Source organism: Scardinius erythrophthalmus (genome assembly GCF_964197995.2).
Source record: "Scardinius erythrophthalmus genome assembly, chromosome: 3".
Lineage (NCBI taxonomy): Eukaryota > Metazoa > Chordata > Actinopteri > Cypriniformes > Leuciscidae > Scardinius > Scardinius erythrophthalmus.
This window is the reverse complement of record NC_138223.1, coordinates 18551756-18575004: the sequence shown is the minus strand read 5'-3', so window position 1 is coordinate 18575004 and position 23249 is coordinate 18551756. Positions and strand designations below refer to the sequence as shown.

The 23249-nt window shown below is 37.1% G+C and overlaps 1 protein-coding gene across 1 annotated transcript in view; it reads left to right on the top strand.

Annotated features, from left to right (window-relative positions):
* sh3d19 (SH3 domain containing 19) overlaps positions 1-23249 on the top strand; it is a 46529-nt gene that overhangs the window by 5235 nt on the left and 18045 nt on the right. Inside the window, exons 2-8 of the mRNA XM_081361113.1 lie at positions 3197-3236; positions 6191-6231; positions 6381-6426; positions 8621-8756; positions 11353-11533; positions 11619-12536; positions 12619-12732. Of these exons, the coding sequence (XP_081217239.1) occupies positions 3197-3236; positions 6191-6231; positions 6381-6426; positions 8621-8756; positions 11353-11533; positions 11619-12536; positions 12619-12732 (1476 nt within the window). The remainder of the gene's footprint in view (positions 1-3196; positions 3237-6190; positions 6232-6380; positions 6427-8620; positions 8757-11352; positions 11534-11618; positions 12537-12618; positions 12733-23249) is intronic.

Here is a 23249-nt window from a genome sequence, read left to right as displayed (position 1 = left end):
GTATCAACTGTGTGCAAAGTGAACCACATTTGGTTTTTGACCATTGCAAAATACAACTAAATAAACATGGAGCTGCATTGAGATCAGCATATCTATGGGATTGAACCATATAGGGCCTTACAAATTAAGATTGCAAAAGAAAAGTTTATTAAGAATTAGAAGGATATTAAGATATATTTAATAGTTTAATTACAGGCATACAAACTTTGGGAAAAGAAAATTATGGCACTCCGACAGGTATGTTGTATGCAATTGTGTTGATAGAAATTAACCAGTTTCAACAGTTTTTGTTGTTCAGATATTCCTCTTTAAAAGAAAAAAGAAAAGAAAATCAACTGTATGCAAGTGACCCACATTTGTTTTTTTGACCACTGTAAATGTTCAGTTGACCAATTTACTCATGGAGCTGCATTAAGATCTCCATATCTCTGGGATTGTACGGGCCTTTAAAAAGAAGATACCAAAAGAAATGGTTGTTAACAACCAGAATCTAAAACGATATTAAGGTATCTAATAATTCTAGAGTTACAGGCATGCAAACTTGGCAAAAAACACAATAATTGCTTTTTCCCATTTTTGAACTGTCACCGTTGGCATATGATGCAACAAAGATTGCTAAAATCAACAGATTTTACTAATAGATCTACCAATCTCTGTTTAAAAATAAAATAATGATTTTGCCATCTTTCTAAAGTCATTTTTACCCCCCTGTAATCTGGCTCGAAATCTCAGGTGAAAATTGTCATTTTGACCCCCTTCTACAAAATAGTGGATTACTCAGAGTACATATCTATGACATTTAATATTTTGGTTTTCATCATTGTTTATCTTTGTCTTTCTTAAAAAAATATATATATATTGGGGAAGTTTATGAAATGTAGTTGATTTGACACGGAATGACCCTATAATATTATTACAATAATATTTTTTTGTTAAATGTTACGATTAAAATAATAACAAAATAAAATACTATTTCGAGTTTAACAACAAAAATAATAATAGCATCTATCTATCTATCTATCTATCTATCTATCTATCTATCTATCTATCTATCTATCAGTCCGTCCGTCCGTCTGACACAGAACAATGAATAATGGGCTGTTTACACGACACCATTTTCAATTAAAAACGTAAAACGTTTTATGCGTTTTGACTATTCGTTTACACGACAATGGCGTTTTGGGTGAAAAAAAAAGGAAACTTTTGAAAACGGGTTTCAAAGTCTCCGTGTAAACAACAAAAACGCAAATCTCTGAGGACGATGACATCATGCACATGTGTAGCCTATTACGTGTTCAGTCTATTGTATTTCATCGCCATCTAATGGCCTAGCAGCAGAATACAGCGTTTTTAGTCACAAAAACCCTGGCAGCAGAAGAATACAGCGTTTGTCGACACCATTGTCAAAATGATCCCCATTCACACGAATCCACGAAAACGACTAAAAACGCTGTATTCTGCTGCCAGGCCATTAGATGGCGATGAAATACTATTGACTGAAGACGTACGCATGTGCATGACATCATCGTCTTCAGAGATTTGTGTTTTTGTTGATTACACGGAGACTGTTTTCAAAAACTTGCACTTTGAAACCCGTTTTCAAAAGTTTCCTTTAACGCTGTTGTTGTGTAAACGAATGGCCAAAATGCATAAAAAGTTTTACATTTTTAGTTTAAAACCCCTCAATGAACAGCAAGTGAACGTAATCCAATCCGAAACCAGAGAAACTAACTATAGCAAACAGAACTCAGGCAAAGCAGAAAATCGAAAAAAATTATCTATAGATAGATAGATTGATAGATAGGTTTAAGTTGTCATTTATGCATAAAGGTAACTATTTCAGTTGCTATACTTGTTTAATAGCATTTTTTAAGGACTGGTTAAGATTCTTTTTAGAACCAGTCAAAACCACATAACCTGCATTTGAATGTCATTTATCTTTGCTTATTATAGTAACCACCAATCAGCAACTTGTTGAACATGTGAACATTTTTTTTAAGTGCCAGAAATTCCATTTGGAACTTCTGTCTCTGTACCTTTGTAGTGGTTTCAAGACTCTTTTGATAGTGAAAGCTGGTCCTAGATTAGGACGAAATCCATAATCTTCTATAACCGTGATAAAGCTGATGGTTTTTTCTGATATCAGGTTGTAGTTTGTTAAACCAATGAACCGCTCAAGGATAGCAGGCAGAAATATTTGACTATTGTTAATGTCAAAAAAGAAATACTTCCTGATTGGCCGCATTCCTGCATGGCACACTGGCTGTGTCAACATACCTAATGAAAAAAAGAGACGTCACTTTTACCGGGAGTTGTGCTTCCTCACAGACACATTTGATTCAGAAGGTGGGCAAAGGACTCTGTCTGAGTTACTTATATTCTCTGCAACATATGCAGGTAGGACTGTATATTTCCAATTAAAGCTTGCTGATAAGTAATGTATCAGATTGCAGCTATGTATCATTTTAATTTTTAAACTTAACTTTTAAATAATGCAGTGATTGAAATGATTTGACAAACTCAAATCAAATTACTTCACCAATGCTATTATGAATGAGGTAGGCTATTTCACTTTCTCATACTTTAACACACAAGAGCAGAAACTGGATTTAGCAGGTGTGTCTGGGGACAGTGATGGCCACAACTACAACAAAGACACACAAAGACCCCTTTGCCAAAGCAGTCATTATGTTTTATGACTTCACTCTCATTACCTGAGGAGAGTTAAACATTCTCTATGAATGCTTGATGTTGTCGGGAGAAACAAGGATCCTACTTTTGTATAGTGTAGTCAAATATGCTGGTCTTGTTCTATTTGTAGTTTCGTATAAGCTTTAATAAGGTGTTAAAAGTTAATATATACTCAAAATGTGTTCAAAAATTAAAAAGGAGGCACCAAATGAACCTGCTTTACTGAAACCATAACCTGCTGCTCAACTGGGCCTGAGTGATGCGAATGCGGAGCGTGGTTTCATGAAAAACTGCGCTGTTGTGGCCTCCAGTTCTCTCATAAGCTCTGCTCTTTAAAACAGGTTTATCAGGAACATACCATACAGTTTAACCAGCCAAACAGACAATGTCACACTGCCAGCTGTGCCTGTGGCCTAGTCACTGAATGTTGCAAATGTCATGCTGGTAAAATTAAATTTGTGCTACAAAGAAATTTAGCTCATGCTTTGTGTTTTGTGTTTTGCAGACCGCTCAGAAAGAAATAAACAAGAACACTTACATATAAGGTAAGATCTCTTTATGGAAACACTTGAGGCTCTAATAGCCTCTTTGAATTATGCTCTTTACACTGATGCACTGACAGAGGGAGAAAAAGAGAAAGTATTTGTGAATTTGCTGCTGTCAGGATAAGCTGATACAACATCTCTGAAATCTTGTCTAGTTTGGTGATACTTTGAATATTCATAATGAGTGTATTGTTAGAAATATTAACCAGTCATTGAAGTTTACGAATTAAATTTTGACCTCTCACAGTATGCATTACAAGGCCAAACTTGTGTGGAGACTTGAACACCACATTCCCATGTGCTTGTTGAACTTTAACTTCAAAATGATTGCTATTCATAGTGAGGCGGTCCGTCCTTTGACACTATAGCTGCTTCTGCTTTGAACATTTTTGATGTTAGAACATGGAATTTGCTCACTTTTAGACCCAAGAGCATTATGGGTGTTTCTTCAACTATGGGGACTTCACAACCTGTGGAATTTCAGACAATAAACTGTCTTAAAATAAACTTTATTTCATTTAACTTGTGAAACGCCATGTACGTTTTCACCACAATTTCATTGATACTTTTATGATGGATTTTCATATTTTAAGATTGAAAGTCTGCATCGTGGGACAAGAATAAAACAATAAAATCTATACATAAAAGGCATTTGAAAAGTAAAAAAAAAAAAAAGTTTCCAAGGCAGAATGTTACCTTTACAAAATGTGTGTGTTTGTTAGATTAAACTAGATAACCTTTATTGTCATTATAAACATGTCTAACGTAATTAGGAAGTGTTTCCCTTAGTGCTGGATTATATAACAACACAAACAATGTTACATACGACACAAATATTAAACATATAATACAAAAATAATCAATTAAATCAGTTTTAAATATTGCAGTAATAAGAAATATATTGCACTAAACCTGTGTGTTCTGTTTGTTTTAAAGGAATAGTCCACCTATAAAAATAGGTGAAAAATCTAATTCTGTGATCATTTACTCTCCCTCATGTCATTCCAAACCTGAATGACTTTCTTTCCTCTACAGAACATTAAAGAATAGCCTATATTTTAAAGAATGTTGGTAACCAAACAGTTTTCTTACATTGTACTGAAAAAGAAAAATATCATCTTTTATTTTCGGCAGAAGAAAAAGAGCCGTGCAGGTTTAGAAGGATATGAGGGTTATTAAATGATGATAATTTTGATATTTGGGGAAAATTGTCCCTTTAATGAAAATCAAACCCTGGGACATAAAAGTGGATGACAAAACACCCACATATGGACAATAAATTTAGAGTACTCTAACATGATCTTTACATAATAGTGTTGCTTCAATTAACAACGGTGTTCAATTTTTAACAGTGTCTTAATAAACAAATCACCTTTTTATTTGTAGCATTTTTAAAATGACTGGTTAACAGCGAAAGGCCTGTGACATAAATCAGAAGTAATGGATAGTTGTGCTTGTTTCTTGCTGAGCTAATCATGCCTGTACAGTGAGAGACATCAAGGGTGTGAATCGAACATGTCAGCTGGTTCTCATTTGAAACAGAGTTAAAGCTGCCTCTGAGAGCTTGCTGGTATGCTGGACTGGCCTGACTCTCTCTCTCACTCTCACTCTGTGCTTATGACACATCACTTCAGCTATGCAGAAAGCAGCAGCTTTAAAACGTCCACATAGTCAGGAAGTGAATGCAAGTCTTGAACATGAATGATCAAAGAGCTTTTACTAATGATGAACACTGTAGTTTTTGAAAGGGATGGCGTAATTTGATGTAATGGATTCCTTTAACACTTCATATATCTACTAATGTGAGGTATGAACCGCATGACTTCATATCTTTGATGTCTCTTCATTTGCATTTAATGCTAAAGCTTTGTGCAGTGTGAATGTTCAATTGTCTTTTGTTTGCTCTGTGTCTGACACCCCTAGTTTCTATGATACTGTATTATTGTTAGATCCATTTCACTGTGCTGTTGAATACTTGACCTGGTTAAAGGAGGATATAAAGGGGAAATGAGCAACAAGTTGTAAAAAAGGACATTCATTTAGATGTAGAGTAATAATGCAATAAAAGTTAACATTATGTGAGAAATAACTGTCACCGTTATCTGTTGAAGATATTGTGGTTATACAAATGCTAGTTAGTAGTAATTGGATGTATGTGTTGAACTTGCTACACCACCGTTCAAAGGTTTGGGGTCAGTAAAATTGGATTTAATGTTTTTGAAAAATGTCTCATACTCACCAATGCTGCTTTTATTTGATAAAAAAAATATTTATTTTTTGCCTTTTAATATTACCTTTAATATTAAAATAACTGTTTTCTCTTTTAATATGTTTTTAAAATGTAATTTATTCCTCTGATGACAAAGCTGAATTTTCAGCTGCCATTAAAGGCACAATATGTAATTCTTCACCGCTAGGGGTCGCTAACCTCTTCAAAACAATAAGAAAGGCATAGATTGATGACGCAGTGAATGAGCATGGAATCATGGAACTTGTCGTCATGCCAATGGATCTAATGTTTATGGGGAAATAATGTTTATGGATGAGTGAATGCATTCATGTTTTTTTTTAACATGACTGTGGTATGAAGCAGGGCGTGATTGCTAATGAGAGGCAGATATCTGCACCACGTTCAAGTCCTGGGGGACATAAAGGAATGAGGACATTAAAGTTATAGAAAAGAACAGAATTTATTTGAAATAGAAGTCTTTTGTCATATTGTAAATGCCTTTGCTGTCATTTTGATTTAATTTAATGCATCATTTTTGAAAAAAAGTATTAATATCGTTCAACCCCCATATAAATCAGACCACACTTTTAAATGGTAGTGTATATGTTTTGTTGTTACTGTGTTCATTCGCTGTGTCATATGTCATATGTGAGCTAAAAGAATCCCTGGCGATGTATCTTGTTAATATCTTTTTTTTTTCTTTTTTTTCTGTTCACGTTTTTAGTTTAGGACCCCTTTCTTCAATCAAAGCAGCCTTTAAGAGAAGTGAGTAGGTTGTGACATTAATCTAGGTTTATTTTACTTTCATACATAGTAGAATGTATAATTAAAGGACACATTGTAGTAATGTCATGTTTTAACAATATACATGGTCAAATGTGTTATAAAATGCTGAATGCTGTCAAATCTTCCAGCTTCTGCAAGAGCTCTCTCACGACCAGACTACTCCAGGGAAAGAAGGTGAGCTTATTGTAACTATTTTTTTCATTTCTACACTTTTATTTATAGGTACAGTGACTTTTGTAAAGGAAGTGATTGGAGGCTGATATGCCAAAAGCCAGATTTAAACACATCTCTTGTGTGACCAACATGGTTCAATATTTTGGAGAACATGTGTGAACTGATAAGCAACTCTGTAAATATGAAACACTTAATCATTCTCATATTGTCACAGTTGGGTGAAATTGGGTGGGTTGGGTGCAGGATCTAATCGCAAGCAGTTAAAAAGTTTATTTACAATGAACTAAGAACATGAACAGAGCAATAAGAACTGACAATAAACAGAAGGAAAAACAGAGCCTAAATACTGTACACTAAACTGAAACCAATTAACTAAATGAACATCAGGTGCAAACAATAATCAAACCCAAAATGAGTAACCCAGGAGACTAACTAGAAGCAGGGAAAAGGAACTAAAGGCGGGCATACACTGTGCGATTTTCAGCTTTGTCGTGCGTCGTTTGTCGTGCAGTGTTCGTGCAGTGTACAGGGGAAACGAGAGGCGATTAACTTCTCACGACCGGCAATCGGATGGTCGGATGAATTTCAGGCATGTTAGAAATTTTGGTCGCTCCTCGTGACTATATCGCACAGTTGAAGCAGAGCTACGAACCGATTGCCCTAAAAACTCAGTGTTTTTTCCCTCACTGCGCATGCGCGAAAACAGTTTCATCGGCAGCAAAAAAAAAAAAAAAAACGAAAAAAGGGAGATCTTTAAGTTCTGTAGTTCAAAGCTATTACTGTTGCTTACCTCCAGTTCGTGTTGCAAAATGGATTAACCATTACCCACTTCTTCCAAGCCACCTGCGATGTACACTTTGCCTCTTTTATAATAAAATTTTTTTTTTGAAATAAAGCTGTTTTTAATTTTCATTGATGAATTATTGCAGTGTTCAGACATATTATAGACTGTTAATAATTAATTATATGTATATAATTCATTGTAATCGACCTAAATGTTTTAGACAATTTTTAATGAGGAGAAGTAAAGCTTCTATGTAGGCTAATATTTTATTATCCTCACAGCACGTTGGTTATGCGGTGATGCGCTATGAAATTGTTGCGTGGCTATTTAATTATAATAGCCTATCAGTTTAATAATAAAAGTAGCCTTCCCTAATAATAATAATAATAATACAATAATACTAGCCTACTAATAATTTAATATATAAATTGGAAATGCTAAATCTTCTTGATATTGATAGCTGATAATTGTTTTGACAATATCTCTGGATAGGCTACATGATATCGTCCATAGGCGCAACCCGGCACGAGGATTTATCGCGCTGATTCGCGCATATTTCACACGTATAGTGTGAGCAGTCAAGTCGCAGCTCGACGTTCGGACCGTACAGTGTGAGCACATAAATCCTGAGCTTTGGCTTTACATCGCATGCGATCTACTCGTTCAGTGTGAGTAGGTTCCTTGCTGAAATCGCACAGACATCGCACAGTGTATGCTCGCCTTAAGGAAACTCATAGAAAACTCAAACACCGATAAAACAGGACAGAACCCTGAAACATATGGGCTGCACCTGAAATCTCATACTTCTTTACTATATAGTAGGTGAAAAAGAGTATGTGACGAGTAGTATGTCCAAATTCACAGTATACTCATAAAAGAGAAGGCAAAAAGTACCTGGATGTCCTACTACTTCCAGCGAGATTCTGAAGTGTGCATACAATGAACACTTTACTATCCCACAAGGCCATAGGAAAGGATTTATGAATTGCAGTGAAGCGACACAACTGATGCTGGTAGGTCACATGATAATGACAACATGAATGTATTATGTCCAGATTACATTCATACTACACACATTCATACTATATAAAACATACTTTTTTAGCAGTCACAAAGTAAGTACTTATTCAAAATAAGTATCCACTCAAGAGAGTATGCGATTTCGGATGCAGCCATGCTCTGCTCGTACATTCTTGTCCTGGATACAGTTGCCACCATAGACAATAATCCATTCATAATAAAAAAGTGGCCAGCTGATTTAGGACCACAGAATATTTCAATAACATTTATGCCAATATGAACCTCCTCATGTGTTTTATACAAAACCACAAGCCCGGATATATAGCTGTGCTTTGAAATTTGTGTATAATACATTCATACCTATTAAGAAGAATCTGTTGTTGTTTTTAGCCGTTCAGAGATAACCATCCTATCAGCAGAGCCGTTAGCAGCCACTTCTTGGTATCCAGCGGCGTCTGGCCAATTTTCATCCACAGCTTTCACAACACAACCAATCTGGAATGAGAGTGTTCTGACCTCTGTTAAGGTACAGTGATTTATAGCACTATATCCAATTCAACAGCTGTCATTAACAGACAGTTGTGCCAGACAGGTGTGTGGATTCTCTTTGTTTACTCAGCATGTCTTTACTTTAACTTTTCAGAGCATGGCTACTTTGTCCCTGTGTTTGACAGACTAACACATGGATTACTAACTTACCAATAAACCATTGCCATTATAGAACAAGTCTATAGAACAATATAGTATAGGCCAATTCACACTGCACCGACAGACGGCAACAGATGCTTTGTCGGGTTTTGTTGGATCAGTGTGTTACCCCTGTTGACGTCCGTCTGTCAGAGCTTGTTTTCACTGACTGAACATGTTGAATTGGCACTTGTCTGGTCATGGAATATCTGAGAAGGGGCAAACTGTAATCTGGTGATTGTCCGTGTTGGTGCAGTTTGAAACTAGTTTGAACTGGCCTACTGTGTTGTTATGGTAACTAATACTGAAACTGTTAAAAAATAAAAATAAAAAACTTAAATGAAAATTAGAAATAAAGCTGAACTAACTGACGTGAATTAATTTGAACTACTACAAGTACTTAAACTAAAACTGAAATAAAATAAAGCTATAAAAAAATAATAGCTAATTCATAATATTATTAGGGTTGGGTACCGAAACCGGGCACCGATATGGAACCGGTACCTAAGTAACCGATATGTAACCGGACTGAACCAAAACGCAGATTTTGGTACCACTTAAATGCCTCATCTGTCGGTTGAAATATCTGCCCTCTGGTTCTTCGAAACGGACATAAGAAACATCATCACTGCATGTGATTGCTACTTAACCCTTTGACGCGTACGATCGTTCACGTTCAAATCGCGTGATCATCAACTTCTAAATTTAAATCTGCGTTCGTGCGTTAGCTGGCGCTGAGCCAGTGAGACAGACGCGCTGAGCGCTGTATCATCACAACTATTCAGTGTTTCAATCCACACAAGCTTTATTTTAGGTTTCAGACATTTAAATACACATAAGTAGCCTACCAGCAAAACAACATTTATAGTTTGTAAAATACACACTGATGTCTATGGAAGTACTTTATTAGTACTGTAGTGTTATTTAGTGTTAAATTATTGTATTAGGGTTAGGTTTTATTGTGAATTTGTTATGTAAATTTGTTGCGCTTTGTATTTAGACTACTTATATTTATGTACTCAAAAATGTTAATAGCCTATATTGAATTTTAAGAATGTTTTCTTTTCTTTAAAAAAAAAAAAGTTCTTTAATGTCATTCACCATCGTTTTGAGGCTCTCTTTTTTTAAAAGTATCAGTTCAGGCACCGTTTTAGTACCGTTTTAAAAGTATCGATTTGGCACCAGTATCGAGAAAAAAAAAAAAAAAAACGATACCCCACCCTAATTATTATAGTATTTCATGAGTTCATTTGCCCATATAATCTAAGCTAATAATGTTAAACTTATTTGGCTTGCTGTCGGCAGTGGAGGGGCTCGAGGAAGCAGCTTCAACTCGAGCTTAGATATCCGCCTGGTGGGACTACTAATGCTTGGATGATGAGTGTGGTAGCAAAATGCCTAAATTATGTTGGTGGAGTTGGAGGGATGCCAAAACAGCTGTAAAGCAAGTGGGTGCTTATATGCTCCGGCAGTTAATTGAAAGATTAGATGGGTTCACTCCTCCCGAAATTACATTTAGAAACGTCACAAAAATAATACTAAAATAACACTGGGGGATATCTGCACATATAGCATTTTTAAATATTATAATTTTTGTACAAGTAAGTTTCAGTCAGGATTCAGGGGCAGTTTTAAAGGTTGTTATATTAGAAGGCATTTTAGAAATTCATGAATATTCAATTAAATTATTTTCATGTTATTGCTGATAACCAATACATTTTCATAAAATATTCTAAAGCTTCACTACGGTCTATAAGCAAATCAAAAACACACTCAAACTAAAATAAATAGTTTGTGCTGTATGCTGTATTTCCCAACATTATAATGTACAATATGTAAACATTCAATACTGGCTAATACTGATAAATAAAATACCAATATAGTGCCGATATTGTAACTAATGTCCACTGAAGGCGAGTTGAAGTGAACCCATGTGCAGTTTTATTAAATCCAAAAACATGAATGAATACAGGATAAACAGAGACTAGACTTGACTTGACCATGGAACAAACTCCATGCTCCAAACTCCAAACTAACAGCAGGTTACATTGATCAAAACTAGACAAAAGACAATGTTAACATGAGGGCTATTTATACACAAGGACTAATCATTAAACAAGGAACATTCAAACAATAAACCAATCACAGAAACACATGACCTCAAAAAACCAATCAGAACATGACACATAAGACTAGGGAAGCTCAAGACATGATCAGATGATGTCAAGGGAATCACATGACAAACAGGAACCATGACTATGTGAATTTCAAAATAAATGACATGAACACAAACAAAACCCAAATCAATGTGCCAGATATATTGTGCATCCCTACTCTATTCTCTAGGACTGTATGGTTTCTGCACCTGCACACTCGTGACGTGTTTGCTTGGTTTGATGCTTGCGTAAGAGTGATTCCCCTCTCTCGTGCTTCAGCTCCCACCATCCTATGAGCAGGTGATCAAGGAGAAGACCCAGGAGCAGGTTACCACACCTTCACCACCTCCACAACACTTATGCACAACAACTATTGCCACACAGACTGACTCACTAGAGGAGAATGCCACAGGTCCAGATTCTGGCACGTCCCTGCAGCTGAACCAACAGCCCAGTGGAGGTTAGTCTGTACTGACAAGATTTGGAGTGCACAAATCAATGTGAATCATAAACTGATACTCTATGTTTGGTCTTTACTGTTTCAGCAAAGCAGCCAATAAAACCACCTCGGCCATCATTGCCTAAACCCAAACCCATTCCGCAAGAATCTCGAACCCGGTCCCCAACATCCACTCCCAACTCCCAACCCGCCGTCGATATAGCCCCAGCCCCACGCCCGGTTCCTCAGCCTCGCTCCAAAACTAAACCCCTGTGCCCAACCAACCAACCAACCAATGTGCAACCTCTGATATCACTGCAAGACAGCTGGGAAGTTTGTCCTATAACCCCTTTGGAGAATTCTGATGCCCATTCAGGAAAGTATCTGAAGGATCTCTTAGATGTCTTCAGCTCCGAACCTCAAAGTGAACTGAGTAACCCTGTCAATATTCAAAGAGAGCAGACAAACCAAACTGAAGAATACCAAAGTGAGAACATGACCTCCCTCCACAGCGACCGCAACATCCGATCAAGAATCCAGGCCTTTGAAAGTCAATCTAGCACAGAGAATAATGAAACCTCTGTGCCTTCCCCCCGTCCTCGAAATATTTACAGCAAACCACCTGTGCTGGCACCAAAACCTTCCATTGCCCCTCGGCCCTCTTTCAAAAAGCCCAAAGAAGAGGAGTTTTCACAATTTGATAGTCACTTATATGAAGAGGTCAATGCACCTATGCCAGCTCCAAGACCTCAGCTTTTCAAAAAACCATCCTTCAACTCAAGAGATGAGTCTGACTCTCAGCCTCCCTTCAGGATGGCCCTCATTCCTCCATCGCGACCTTCATTGATCAAAGTTAAGAATGTAAGTTCCCAGGGTGAGGAAGTAGCATTGAAAGGACCTCCCCCGCCACTCAAGCCCAGCAAAGACCTGTTGAACCTTAACAACCACAACTCCACCGCACTTCTGTCTAACATCACATCCACAGCGAGCATGCTAAACAATGACAATGTGGATGCTGCCATTAGTAAGTTTTAAGGACCACAATACAGGATTTGTGTGTATACATAAATTGAGTAATGCAGATAATTAATATATCTCTGTCACAGACCACTCTCCCACTAAAACTGCCTATCAAGGGGGATTCTCCTACATAGGATCAAGCATGCAGGGAGTGACCAGGAGACCCACAGTCATCAGAGTCCCCAGTAAAACAGAAAAAAGTGAGTCATTAATAGCCATTGTATTTATATGTGAGGAACTATTTAAAATTGCCTATATGCTTTTAATACACATTCATATATATATATATATATATATATATATATATATATATATATATATATGAAGGAGCCTATGATTGAACCATACCACATAGAGATCATGGCTGTCAAGCTCCAAAACTCCTTGTTTTGTACTGTTTGTAGGTCATATATTCGGAGTCTTCTGAAGACATATGATAGCTTTGTGTGAAGAAAAGACAAAAATTTAAGTCGTTATACAGTCATAATCTTCCCTTTTGCTGCAGCTCTTAAATCTCAAATCTTACCCATTCCATTATTGTAAGGTGTGTGTGGCTGTAAGCACACGATGCAGGAGATTCAGAGCAGTAGAAGTCTTTTAATAAATCCAACAGAAACATGTTGGAAAACTCAGGAGCTAGACTAGTCCATAATCACGTAAAGCAAATGCGACGGAACACTGACCAAAGGAAAATAAGGACTTAAATACAAGGGAGAGCTAATGAACAGAAACAGGTGTGTAATTAATTAGGAGCTACGGAAACTTATAAGAACAGGGAAAACAGAACACAATGACAGTAAAACAGAAATATATACAGTAGGGGTGCGTTTCCCGAAAGCATCGTTAGCCAAATATGGTCGCAAGTTCTGTTTTTGTCATAGTTGGCATAGTTCGACGAGTCGGTGTTTCCCGAAACCATAATCACAAGGAACATCATCGCAAAGTTTTGTGGTTGGAACTACAGCTGTGGTTAGAAGCATAGTTTTTTGTTTGCATGACATATCTTTTATTTTTAATATATACAAATTTACTTTGTTTACTTCTTTTAGTTTGTCAATATATTTAAAGCACCATTTTTTAAGAGTGCGCATGTGCAGACATGGTAAGAATGAGCCTACGATTGAATCTTGAAATAAAGCAAAATAACTAAGAAAAAGATGCCATGTCTGTTATTTATTGCAAAACAAATCTAGCATTAATTAAATCTCAAATGGATTAATTAAAATAAGTTATTACTCAACCACCTGCATGACATCATTAACCAACGTGGTTGAACGACAAATTTGCAACAGTACGGTTTCAGGAAACCGTCGTGACTAGCCAGATGATTTCTTCCACAATGCATCGTACTATAGTAGTTAAAGGCAGGGTAGGTAGGATTTTTCTAAAAAAAAAAAAACATTCCAAATTTGTTTAAACTGTCTTTATATACCAATACATAATTAAGATGTAAGTACTCTGAAAAAGAGAGTATAAAAATCAAGTGTCTGTAGACCTCTCACGACTGTTGTAAACACAGCTAATTATTTCCATTCACTCCACCCCCTCCCTTCTGGGCTCCTTCCAAAGCCACGCCCCCAAAACACATGAACGTGCGATGCCAAACGCTCAGGCTCAGCTGGAAGACGCATTTATTTACCTGAGACGAGTGGAGAGGAAGGAGCGCGGTGCATGCAGTGACATCATGTCAGAATCACATGTAATAAAATACCTAACTTTATCACTATAAATATAAACAAATAAGATGGCTTTTAGTACTCACTATCAAGCTAGCATATCGATACTGGTAAAGTTTAAAATATATTTTGTTTGATTCGGTAACAAGCTATATTTAGGCTATAGGTAACGAGCTATATTTATAAGGCAAAGCTAAAAACAGGTTGCATTGATACACGTTTTTCCATTACCATCAGTTAAACTGTGATGAAGGTGAATTTCGTGTAAGATTCATAACATATACGGTGTTTTGCATGTAAGAGTTTTCATGATGAAAACATTGTTGACTCTGATGAGGACTAACGTTACACTCCGGAGACAAGTACCGCATCGTCGGTTCGAGGACCGGTCCGGGATCGAGGGCGAAGCAGAGGAGGTCGTTCAAGAGTGCGGGCAACCAGGGTCCGAGGAAGTAGTTTTTGCCTTGTTTGCCTTCGCTGATTGCATATGCAGGTGCTTTGAATATTGAATGCTCTTTCTCTGCCATAATTTTACTCTTCGTAGGTTCCGCGCCTTGTTGTGGCAAATTCATAGTTTTTTTTGGTTCAGGTCTCAAAGAAGTTTCTCAGAGTCGAGGTTCCAGGTCAGAAGAATTAACTTTATTGACAAGGCACCCTCAAATCTATCTCTTCCCCTCTGTCACGCCTGGTGACCTTGGCACAGTTAGACATGTCTTCTCTATTGGTCAAACCTCACACAATGGTGTTTCATACAGTATTTTTGACACTTTGCATTGCTGATGCAAGCTGGTTATTTTCCATTCTCTCATCCTTTCTCAGACCCATTTTGTCATGCTTGTCATTTTCATTACATTATACTTAGACATGAATCAAGGAAATTCTCCAACATATCCCCCCTTTGGGACTAATCCTAGTCCCACCTTCTTTTCTGTCCCAGAATGTATCTTCATGAACAGGCTTCTCTCCATTATCTTTCAATCATGGCCAATATGGACCATCCATCTCTCTTATCAATAAGCCCACTCACGAAGGTACACCCTGGAGGAATAGTGAGACCAAACCTCTCCGCCCCCACTTGACTAGGGTGGAGTAAAAGATCCCACCTTCCTTTTCTATCTTCAGTCTTGTAGGGATAGATTATTTCAAACATTTGATTTTTCAACATAATCAGCATATTTCAGAGTATAGACTCAAAATTAAGATTGTTTTCAGCTTAATCAAAATATATCAGTGTACAGACTTAAAGTTAGGATTATCCCACGGTGCCAGAGGAACTGCACAGGCGCTTCCGGTGGCCTGGAGTGCTATCTGGGTTGCTCGTTGCCAGAGGTGCCCTGGGCACTATCTGGTGTTGGAGCAGACAGCGGGTTTTTAAACCACCAGTTGAGTCTGCCCTTGCTGGTCCGGCAATTGGCGACCACGCTTGTAATTAATTTCTCTTTTTACCCCGTGGAAACATCTACCAGTAGTCTAATGCATGTACTTCACTTTTGATTCATAAAAAAACTTTAAAATATTAAAAGAACTCTGTTATAAGAGTAAAATGATTAGTAAGCGATAAAAAATAGTAAAAACATTCGTATCTTTTTCCTTTATATCTGGTTGCATTACCTCGTACCACGGGCAATGACCTGCTTCAAACCTTGTATCGTCCCCTCTCATTCACATATTCATATTTGTGACAGTTAGTGTGATTATATGTCAAAATATTCTCAGTAGGATTATAAGTGTAAAAAAGAAAACACTCAGGAAGGGGTCCTTTACAAAAATCAAAGAAACAATTAAAACCCCTCTAACTAACTCCCTGCTCTACTCATGTTCTAATGATCTGTCTAATTTTACCCCAAAACTAAAATACACAATGTTACTACCTCCCTCTCTATCAAAAACAGAATCAAACTGTCAGAAATCAAAAGTAACAAGGCACCCCATTCCTTACTCCTTCACCAGAACTCCTTACAGGAAGTCATCTAGCTCGTCCAGTCCTGGCCCAATTTGGTGCACACTTGTGTTTGTGCACCCGATGTTAACTCCAGATGGTTTGACTGACACATTTATCATCTGTTTGGCGGCCACGTTGGCTAGCATGGATCTTAGAAAAGGCACAACACAGCAGAAAAGAAAAGAAAAATGACAACAGCCAGAGATATTATTATTCCCACCTTAATGAACCATTCTTTCCAGGACCCAAATATAGAGTCAAACCAGTATCCAACGTCTCTGTATCTCCCCACATTTTCAGCAACTTCTTGTCTCAGATCCTTCAGCTTCTTCATGGCCCTAGTAAAAACTCCATCAGAGGCTGTGTTATTCGGAATAAAGGTGCAACAGTCAGTTCCCAACATCACACAAACCCCTCCTTTTTCTACCAGTAGCCAATTCAGAGCTTGTCTGTTTTGCCATGTCATCTTTGCTGGTGTATTTTAGCTGATGGCCTAAGGCATCCATTGCTTGATCTTAGTTTTAATTGTTCTGTTGATTGTCAGAGCTAATCTGAGATGGTATGCCAAATCTTGGGATGACTTCTTTGGTTACATTTTTATCAGTTTCTGCTCCTTGGTCTGATGAGGGTTCTGCTTCGACCCATATGCTAAATCTATGAAAACTGTATCTGTATCTTTTTCCTCTTACTGATTTTATCATGTCCACATAATCCATCACTAGATGTTTGAAGGGTCCTTCTGGAACTTAGATAGAGCCTATTGGAGTTGCTGTTCCTTTTCTGACATTATTTTGTGAATCTTTGTCTTTTTTATTTTTCTAATTTTATTTTTCTAATAATCTCCCCCCTTGCGCAATGGTCAAAACCATGCGCATCTGAAATTAAAATAGTAAAAAGGGTTGCTAGTGTAATTATTTGTCTTTTAATACCTCATTTGTCCAATAGTCTGAAGTTGAGGGTTTTGCTTATGCCTTCTTGACTAATGAATAGACTTAATTTTATATTCAATTATCTATTCTAAATTTCAAGTTGCGCATTGTAAATTGGTAACACAACTCTGATGACAAAAGCTACTGAATGTAGGCAATGTGGCATTCCCTATGTGACAGTGTCTAAATGTGTTGAATAACACAGCTGGACATTAGTCGGCATTTGATTTGTTAAACACTGCTGTCATAAACCCCACATTTTTCTATATCTAATAGATAAAAATTTCTGGTAGGTCTGGGCATGCTGTCGTTTGAAAGAACCATTATCAATTTCTCTTATCTGATTTGTCATTCATCTGTTAATTTAATTTCTCTTCAAAATATTTTCTTCTGTTGCTTATGAGATGCTCTTTTAAATGACTGGAGATTTTAGCATAATCTCGAATTCATGACCAACAATATTAACATCGTTCAATCCCTGATAATGACAGCATTTTTGATATCACGTGTTTGTAATTTGTGTAATTACTATTTTTATTTCTAAACCTAAAAAAAAAAATAACTATTGACCAAGATGGAGTGACCAGCACCATAGCTTTATCATCCATATTTTTTGTTGTTGAACATATTATGTCCTCTTTTTTTCCTGATAGAGAGCTCAGTATCACTCAAGTTTATATCAGCTCTGTCTTCAAAGCAGAGCCCAAAAGCTCTCTGTTCAGTGGACAACATCATCAATTATCTAATTATGCATTTACCCCTAGTTGGTTAATGCAGTAGTCCCTCACTATGCTAAGTCCAGCGTCAGTTGTAGTTAATTATTGAGTCATGCAAACACTTCCCCTCCCATTTTTTTAATGCTTACAGCTGGACTAATGTCTATTGAAAGAAAGCAAATAGAGAGTGTCAGCTTCACAGAATATAGAGAACTGCTGTTGGACCAGTGAATAATCAAAATACAATTAATATGGCCAATCAATGAAATTTGAAGCGGTCTCTGTAGTGATCATTGAAAACGCATCACCTGTGCCCACTTAGTAAAGGATGAAGCCCTTCTGCTTGGACCAGCGATCAGTTGAACTGGTTGGGCTGCTGTCTGAGTGTTTCCCTCCTCATCCAATGCATTTGATCTGTCAGTCTTTGTTGGCATTCAAGGGTCTGGTGTCATGTTTGGACATAGTGGTTTGACTCTGGATGCTGTTGTCTCTCTGCCTCTCCTCAGTCTGGCTTTTGGCCAAGCCACGGAGGAGGCAATTTTGCATGATGGCAGGATGGTTTTCTTGGTTGTTTCTGCATCAACACAGTCTTTGTCCATACCAGCCCCTCAGAAGTTTCAGCTTCCTCTTTCAGGGGGGATGAAGGCCCACCAACCAAATGCCTCTTCTTTTCTCTGCAGCCGTGTCCTTATGTTTCTTGCTCTCACTTGTTGCACAGTCCAGTTGCTGTTGTTTATGTTGAGGCAGCCGTCCCAAAAGCTGTCTGGTGTCATCTGGAAATTGAACACTCAGAGATCCGCATGAATCAAATTCATCCTTTATAAATTCTACAACCATCTCTTTCAATTGTCCCTGAATTTCAGAAGTATCATCTGGTTAATAACAGCAGTTTCCCCATGCAATTTTAATAAAGCAAGTTCTTCTTTGCAGAAAAGAGCAAGCATTTTTCTTCTTTGCAGAATGCAGAAAATAGCAGTCTTTCAGTCTGTCTGAGTTGCCTTATTTTCAGTCACATATATAGTATTTTTATCACTCGTTATATCGATCTCTACTTTCTCAAGCATTTTAGGATTAAATCAATGAGTCTCATTACTGTGAAATGTGTATAATACAGTATGGCTGTTAAAAATGTCTGTTTCGTTTGGTCACCCAATCCTGCTCATTCAACACAATGCACAAGTTATTTTAAGTAACGCAATCCAAAGATCTCAATTTCTGCAATGGCTCAAATTTAAAACTCTCCCAGGGACAACATGATGCAAACATCACAGGCTACGTCTTTATATAACAGGTCAGTCATACCCACAGCTAGCATGTCTCTCTATATATACATATTTTATCTCTAAATGTCAGATATTTCTACAACCCTTTTTATCAATTATTTGATTTTCCTCTGGGAACTACACAAACCACTTATACTAAAGAGAAAACTCCAGTGTTTTTGATGGCCACCAGTTTGTGCAATCCTCCATATCAATCCCTGTTAGGCCTGCTTATTAATTTAATTCCCCCATAGACCGGTCAACTAACATTTAAGCAATTTTCATATTTTCTTTCAGGTTAATTTCTTATCAATTATTTTTATTGGTGTTTTCCTGGTATTTGTGAAATTAGTCTACTTTTAATTCTGACTGGATTAGCAGATTTCACCAATCTTACTTGATCTCTTAGTAAACTGTTTTGAATACCTTTTTATTTATTTATTTTTTACAAATGTTTTAGTGTCTCTGCACATAGCCATATCTAATGTTCCCTCAGCTGGTCATTTTGTTTTTAGGCTTCTTTCTCCATTTTTGGAGGGTTGTCCTATAGTATCTCTGCAAATGTAATATTTTGATCTTGGTATCTCTACAGGTGTTGATGACATTACAATCTTAATTATTATCAGTGTGTTTCACTCCTTTTTAGTATACCTTACTAACCCCAGCTTGCATCTATTCTTAACTAGTTTTCAGCAAGATCGTCAGACATTTATTAAGATATCTGATTAGTCTTTCTCAGGCATTTTAAAAATGCAGTTCCTCTATTACAGGTTCACTGGTGGGGGTGACAGTTACAAATAAAATCTCTCAAAGTGTTGTTCAAAGTGTATGTTGGAAATGGTTGCTCACTCTCTGGTTTATAAGCTAGTCAGAACTAGGAAAGGTGAACTCTTTCTCTCTGTCTCCCTCCTTTACTTCCTCACACACACACATTGCAGTCTCACTTTCTTCTTGCAGCCCCTCCTCTCTCTGTCAGAGGCAGCCCCTCCTTTCTACCTCTCTTTCTCATGTCACAGTCACCATTTACTTCTGCTATGTGAGAGAGAAACAAGTGTTCTTTCATAATTCTAGTTTCTCTTTATAAATGAATATCGTTCTTTTTCAAACAGTCCTAATCTGTGCATTTTACGTGCACACACACACTTTTACTTTATTTTTTCTTGTAACAATGAAGAGGCAAAGCCGAAATATTTCTAATTATTTTTTTTTTGTTTAAGATTTGTCTCCCCGTTTCCTCTCCTATTTGTCCATCGTTGCAACATTCTCAGTTGTTACTGACTGCTCTTTTTTGACAACTGACTGCACTTCTGTCTTTTTCATGAATTTGTCACTTTCCCACTTTTCTGGCCTTGAGCTCACTACCATATACATGTTCCTCAAAATCATGGCTCCTCCCAAACCCTGAGGCCAAGTGTACCAGGCATTTCTTTTCAGGTATGGGATGTACAATGGATTTAGCTTTATTTCTGATTTTGTCAGCAAGGAATCCAAAAGGGTAGTTTTGGGAAGGTCAAATCTGTTCAAGTGTGGTCTCTGAGCTTCAAGAGTTATCTGTTTTTTTATCACATCACGTCAATCCCCTAAGAGCCACTCTCGTTCAACCTGGTTCAAGTTTGTTATTCTTGTCAATTTTTTCAAAAGCTCATCCTTCCCTTGGTCTGTTAACTCCTGTCTCTGCCCTTCATTATCTATTCTAACCAGAAGTGATTCTTAATACCTTTGGTTAGTTTTAATGCCTCTTGAAAATCATTCTTCTTTCCTCAATCTAGCCTAGTAATTATCTCTCACTCTGGACCACATGTGTACTTTTCTTCAGGTGTCAAAAGGTGAAAAAAAACTGTCACTTTTCTCTCTCCTTATTTCTTTATCTCAATACAAACGCTTTCAGTCTGCTATAATGTAGGCCTACACTCATACAGCCGCGCACAGAGCCACTCACACACACGCAGTGCCACTCTGACACACGTACACTCATACACCCGGGATTTCATACACACAGTCACACACACTCAGAGCCACACATACACGCACACAGTGTCACTCTCACACGCAAAGCCGCTCTCACACACTTATTTATTATTTTTCTATTTTTCTTGTAACAAATGAAAAGACAAAGTCAATCAATCAAACTTTTCACAATATGGGCTGTGTTTCCCTATCCGGATCACATCGATTACAGTTCGGAGAATGGCCAAACAGCCGACAAAGCCAATTTCGGGGAATATTCTTTGTTCCTTGATACCTTGGTTTTTTTATTTTCCTCTCATCAATTTTTGTTTTATCATCCATTAAACTTTTAATAACACTGATTCAACAAATTATTTTTGTGAGAGTTTTATTTTATGTGCCTTTGTCTGTCTCAGTTTTCTCACTCCCTTTTTTCTCACTGAGCGGTGCCAAGGTCACTTAAATACAATTGTAGCAATTTCAGGACAGTGGCTCAACTGTAATCTTAATTTTATGCAGAGCACAGAGCTCAGTTAAAAAACACTTTCTCTGCGTCTCCGTCCTTTCTATCAATTCTGCTCAAACACGGCTATATAATTTTCTAACTTTTAATTTCTAGCACTTTGGGTTTTTAGAAAAACAAATGATATTTTATTATATTATAAAGGTATCATTACTATTATCAATGCTAATTTTCTCCAAAACGATTTCTCTCCTTCTACTTAAGATGAAAAATCATTTAGACATACAAACAAAAACACTTTTCTCCTCACATAAAACAGAAACGATTTCTCTCCTTCTACTTAAGATGAAAAATCATTTATACAAACAAAAAACACTTTTCTCCTCACATAAAACAGAACAGACTAACAGATCACGTACTTCTCATTTCAAACGCACTTTTCACGTAGGGCGTTGCACGCACACTTACAACATATAAGACAAGAAGACAAACCACGTGCTTCTCACATGCAACGCGTCTTCTGCGTTGGGGACACGCGTCTCTCGCGTGGGCACGCGCCTCTCGTGCCAAATTGTGCAAATTGTGGCAAATTCATAGTTCTTTTTGGTTCAGGTCTCAAAGAAGTTTCTCAGAGTCGAGGTTCCAGGTCAGAAGAATTAACTTTATTGACAAGCAACAAAGTGAGAAGCCGGCTGGCCATCCAGACATCTAAAGTTACAATGGCCAGTGTTCATGTCTTATACTTTTTCTTATCGCTAGGTGCCCAATGGGCACCCTCATATCTATCTCTTCCCCTCTGTCACGCCTGGTGACCTTGGCACAGTTAGAGATGTCTTCTCTATTGGTCAAACCTCACACAATGGTGCTCTGTTTCATACAGTATTTTTGACACTTTGCATTGCTGATGTAAGCTGCTTATTTTCCATTCTCTCATCCTTTCTCAGACCCATTTTGTCATGCTTGTCATTTTCATTACATCATACTTAGACATGAATCAAGGAAATTCTCCAACAGCCTCTCTTGCACTCCTCAAATCAAACGGGTGCGCGCGCATATGGGCAGATCTTGTAGCAACAGTGGTGGTAGCCATGGTTGCGAGAGTGAGTGACAGTCGGCCAAACCAATCAATTGTTTCGTCCCGAATGGAAATAATGAGCTGTGTTTATTGCAGATTAAAAGGTCTACAGTCACTCAATTTTTATACTCTCTTTTTCAGAGCACTTACATTTTAATTATGTATTGGTATATAAAGACAGTTTAAACAAATTTAAAAAAAATTTTTTTATAAAAATCCTACCTACCCTACCTTTAAGCAGTGAGTACATCATTTTTTTTTTGACAATTCCAATTGGCCATTGAATCAATTTTGCCTCAGACAGCTTGCTTAGCCTATACCCTATGTACTAATAGTTCAAAAGTTTTTGGTAAGTAAGATTCTTTTAAAAAGTTTTGTATGCTCATTAAGGCTGCATTTATTTGATCAAAAATATTTTAAAATATAATTTATTTATGTGATGACAAAAGTGAATTTTAAGTAGTCATGATTAGTCAAACTCTTTAATGTCACATGATGCCTCACAGATCATTCTAATATGCTCATTTGGTGATCAAGAAACATCTCTAATTATTATCAGTGTTGAAAACAGTTGTGCAGCTCAAGAATTGTGAAAACCATGATACATTGTATGTATGTAATTTAAAAGAACGTACTGTCACTTTTAATCAATTTAATGCATCCATGCTGTATAAAAGTATTATGTCCCCCCCCAAACTTAATATTCT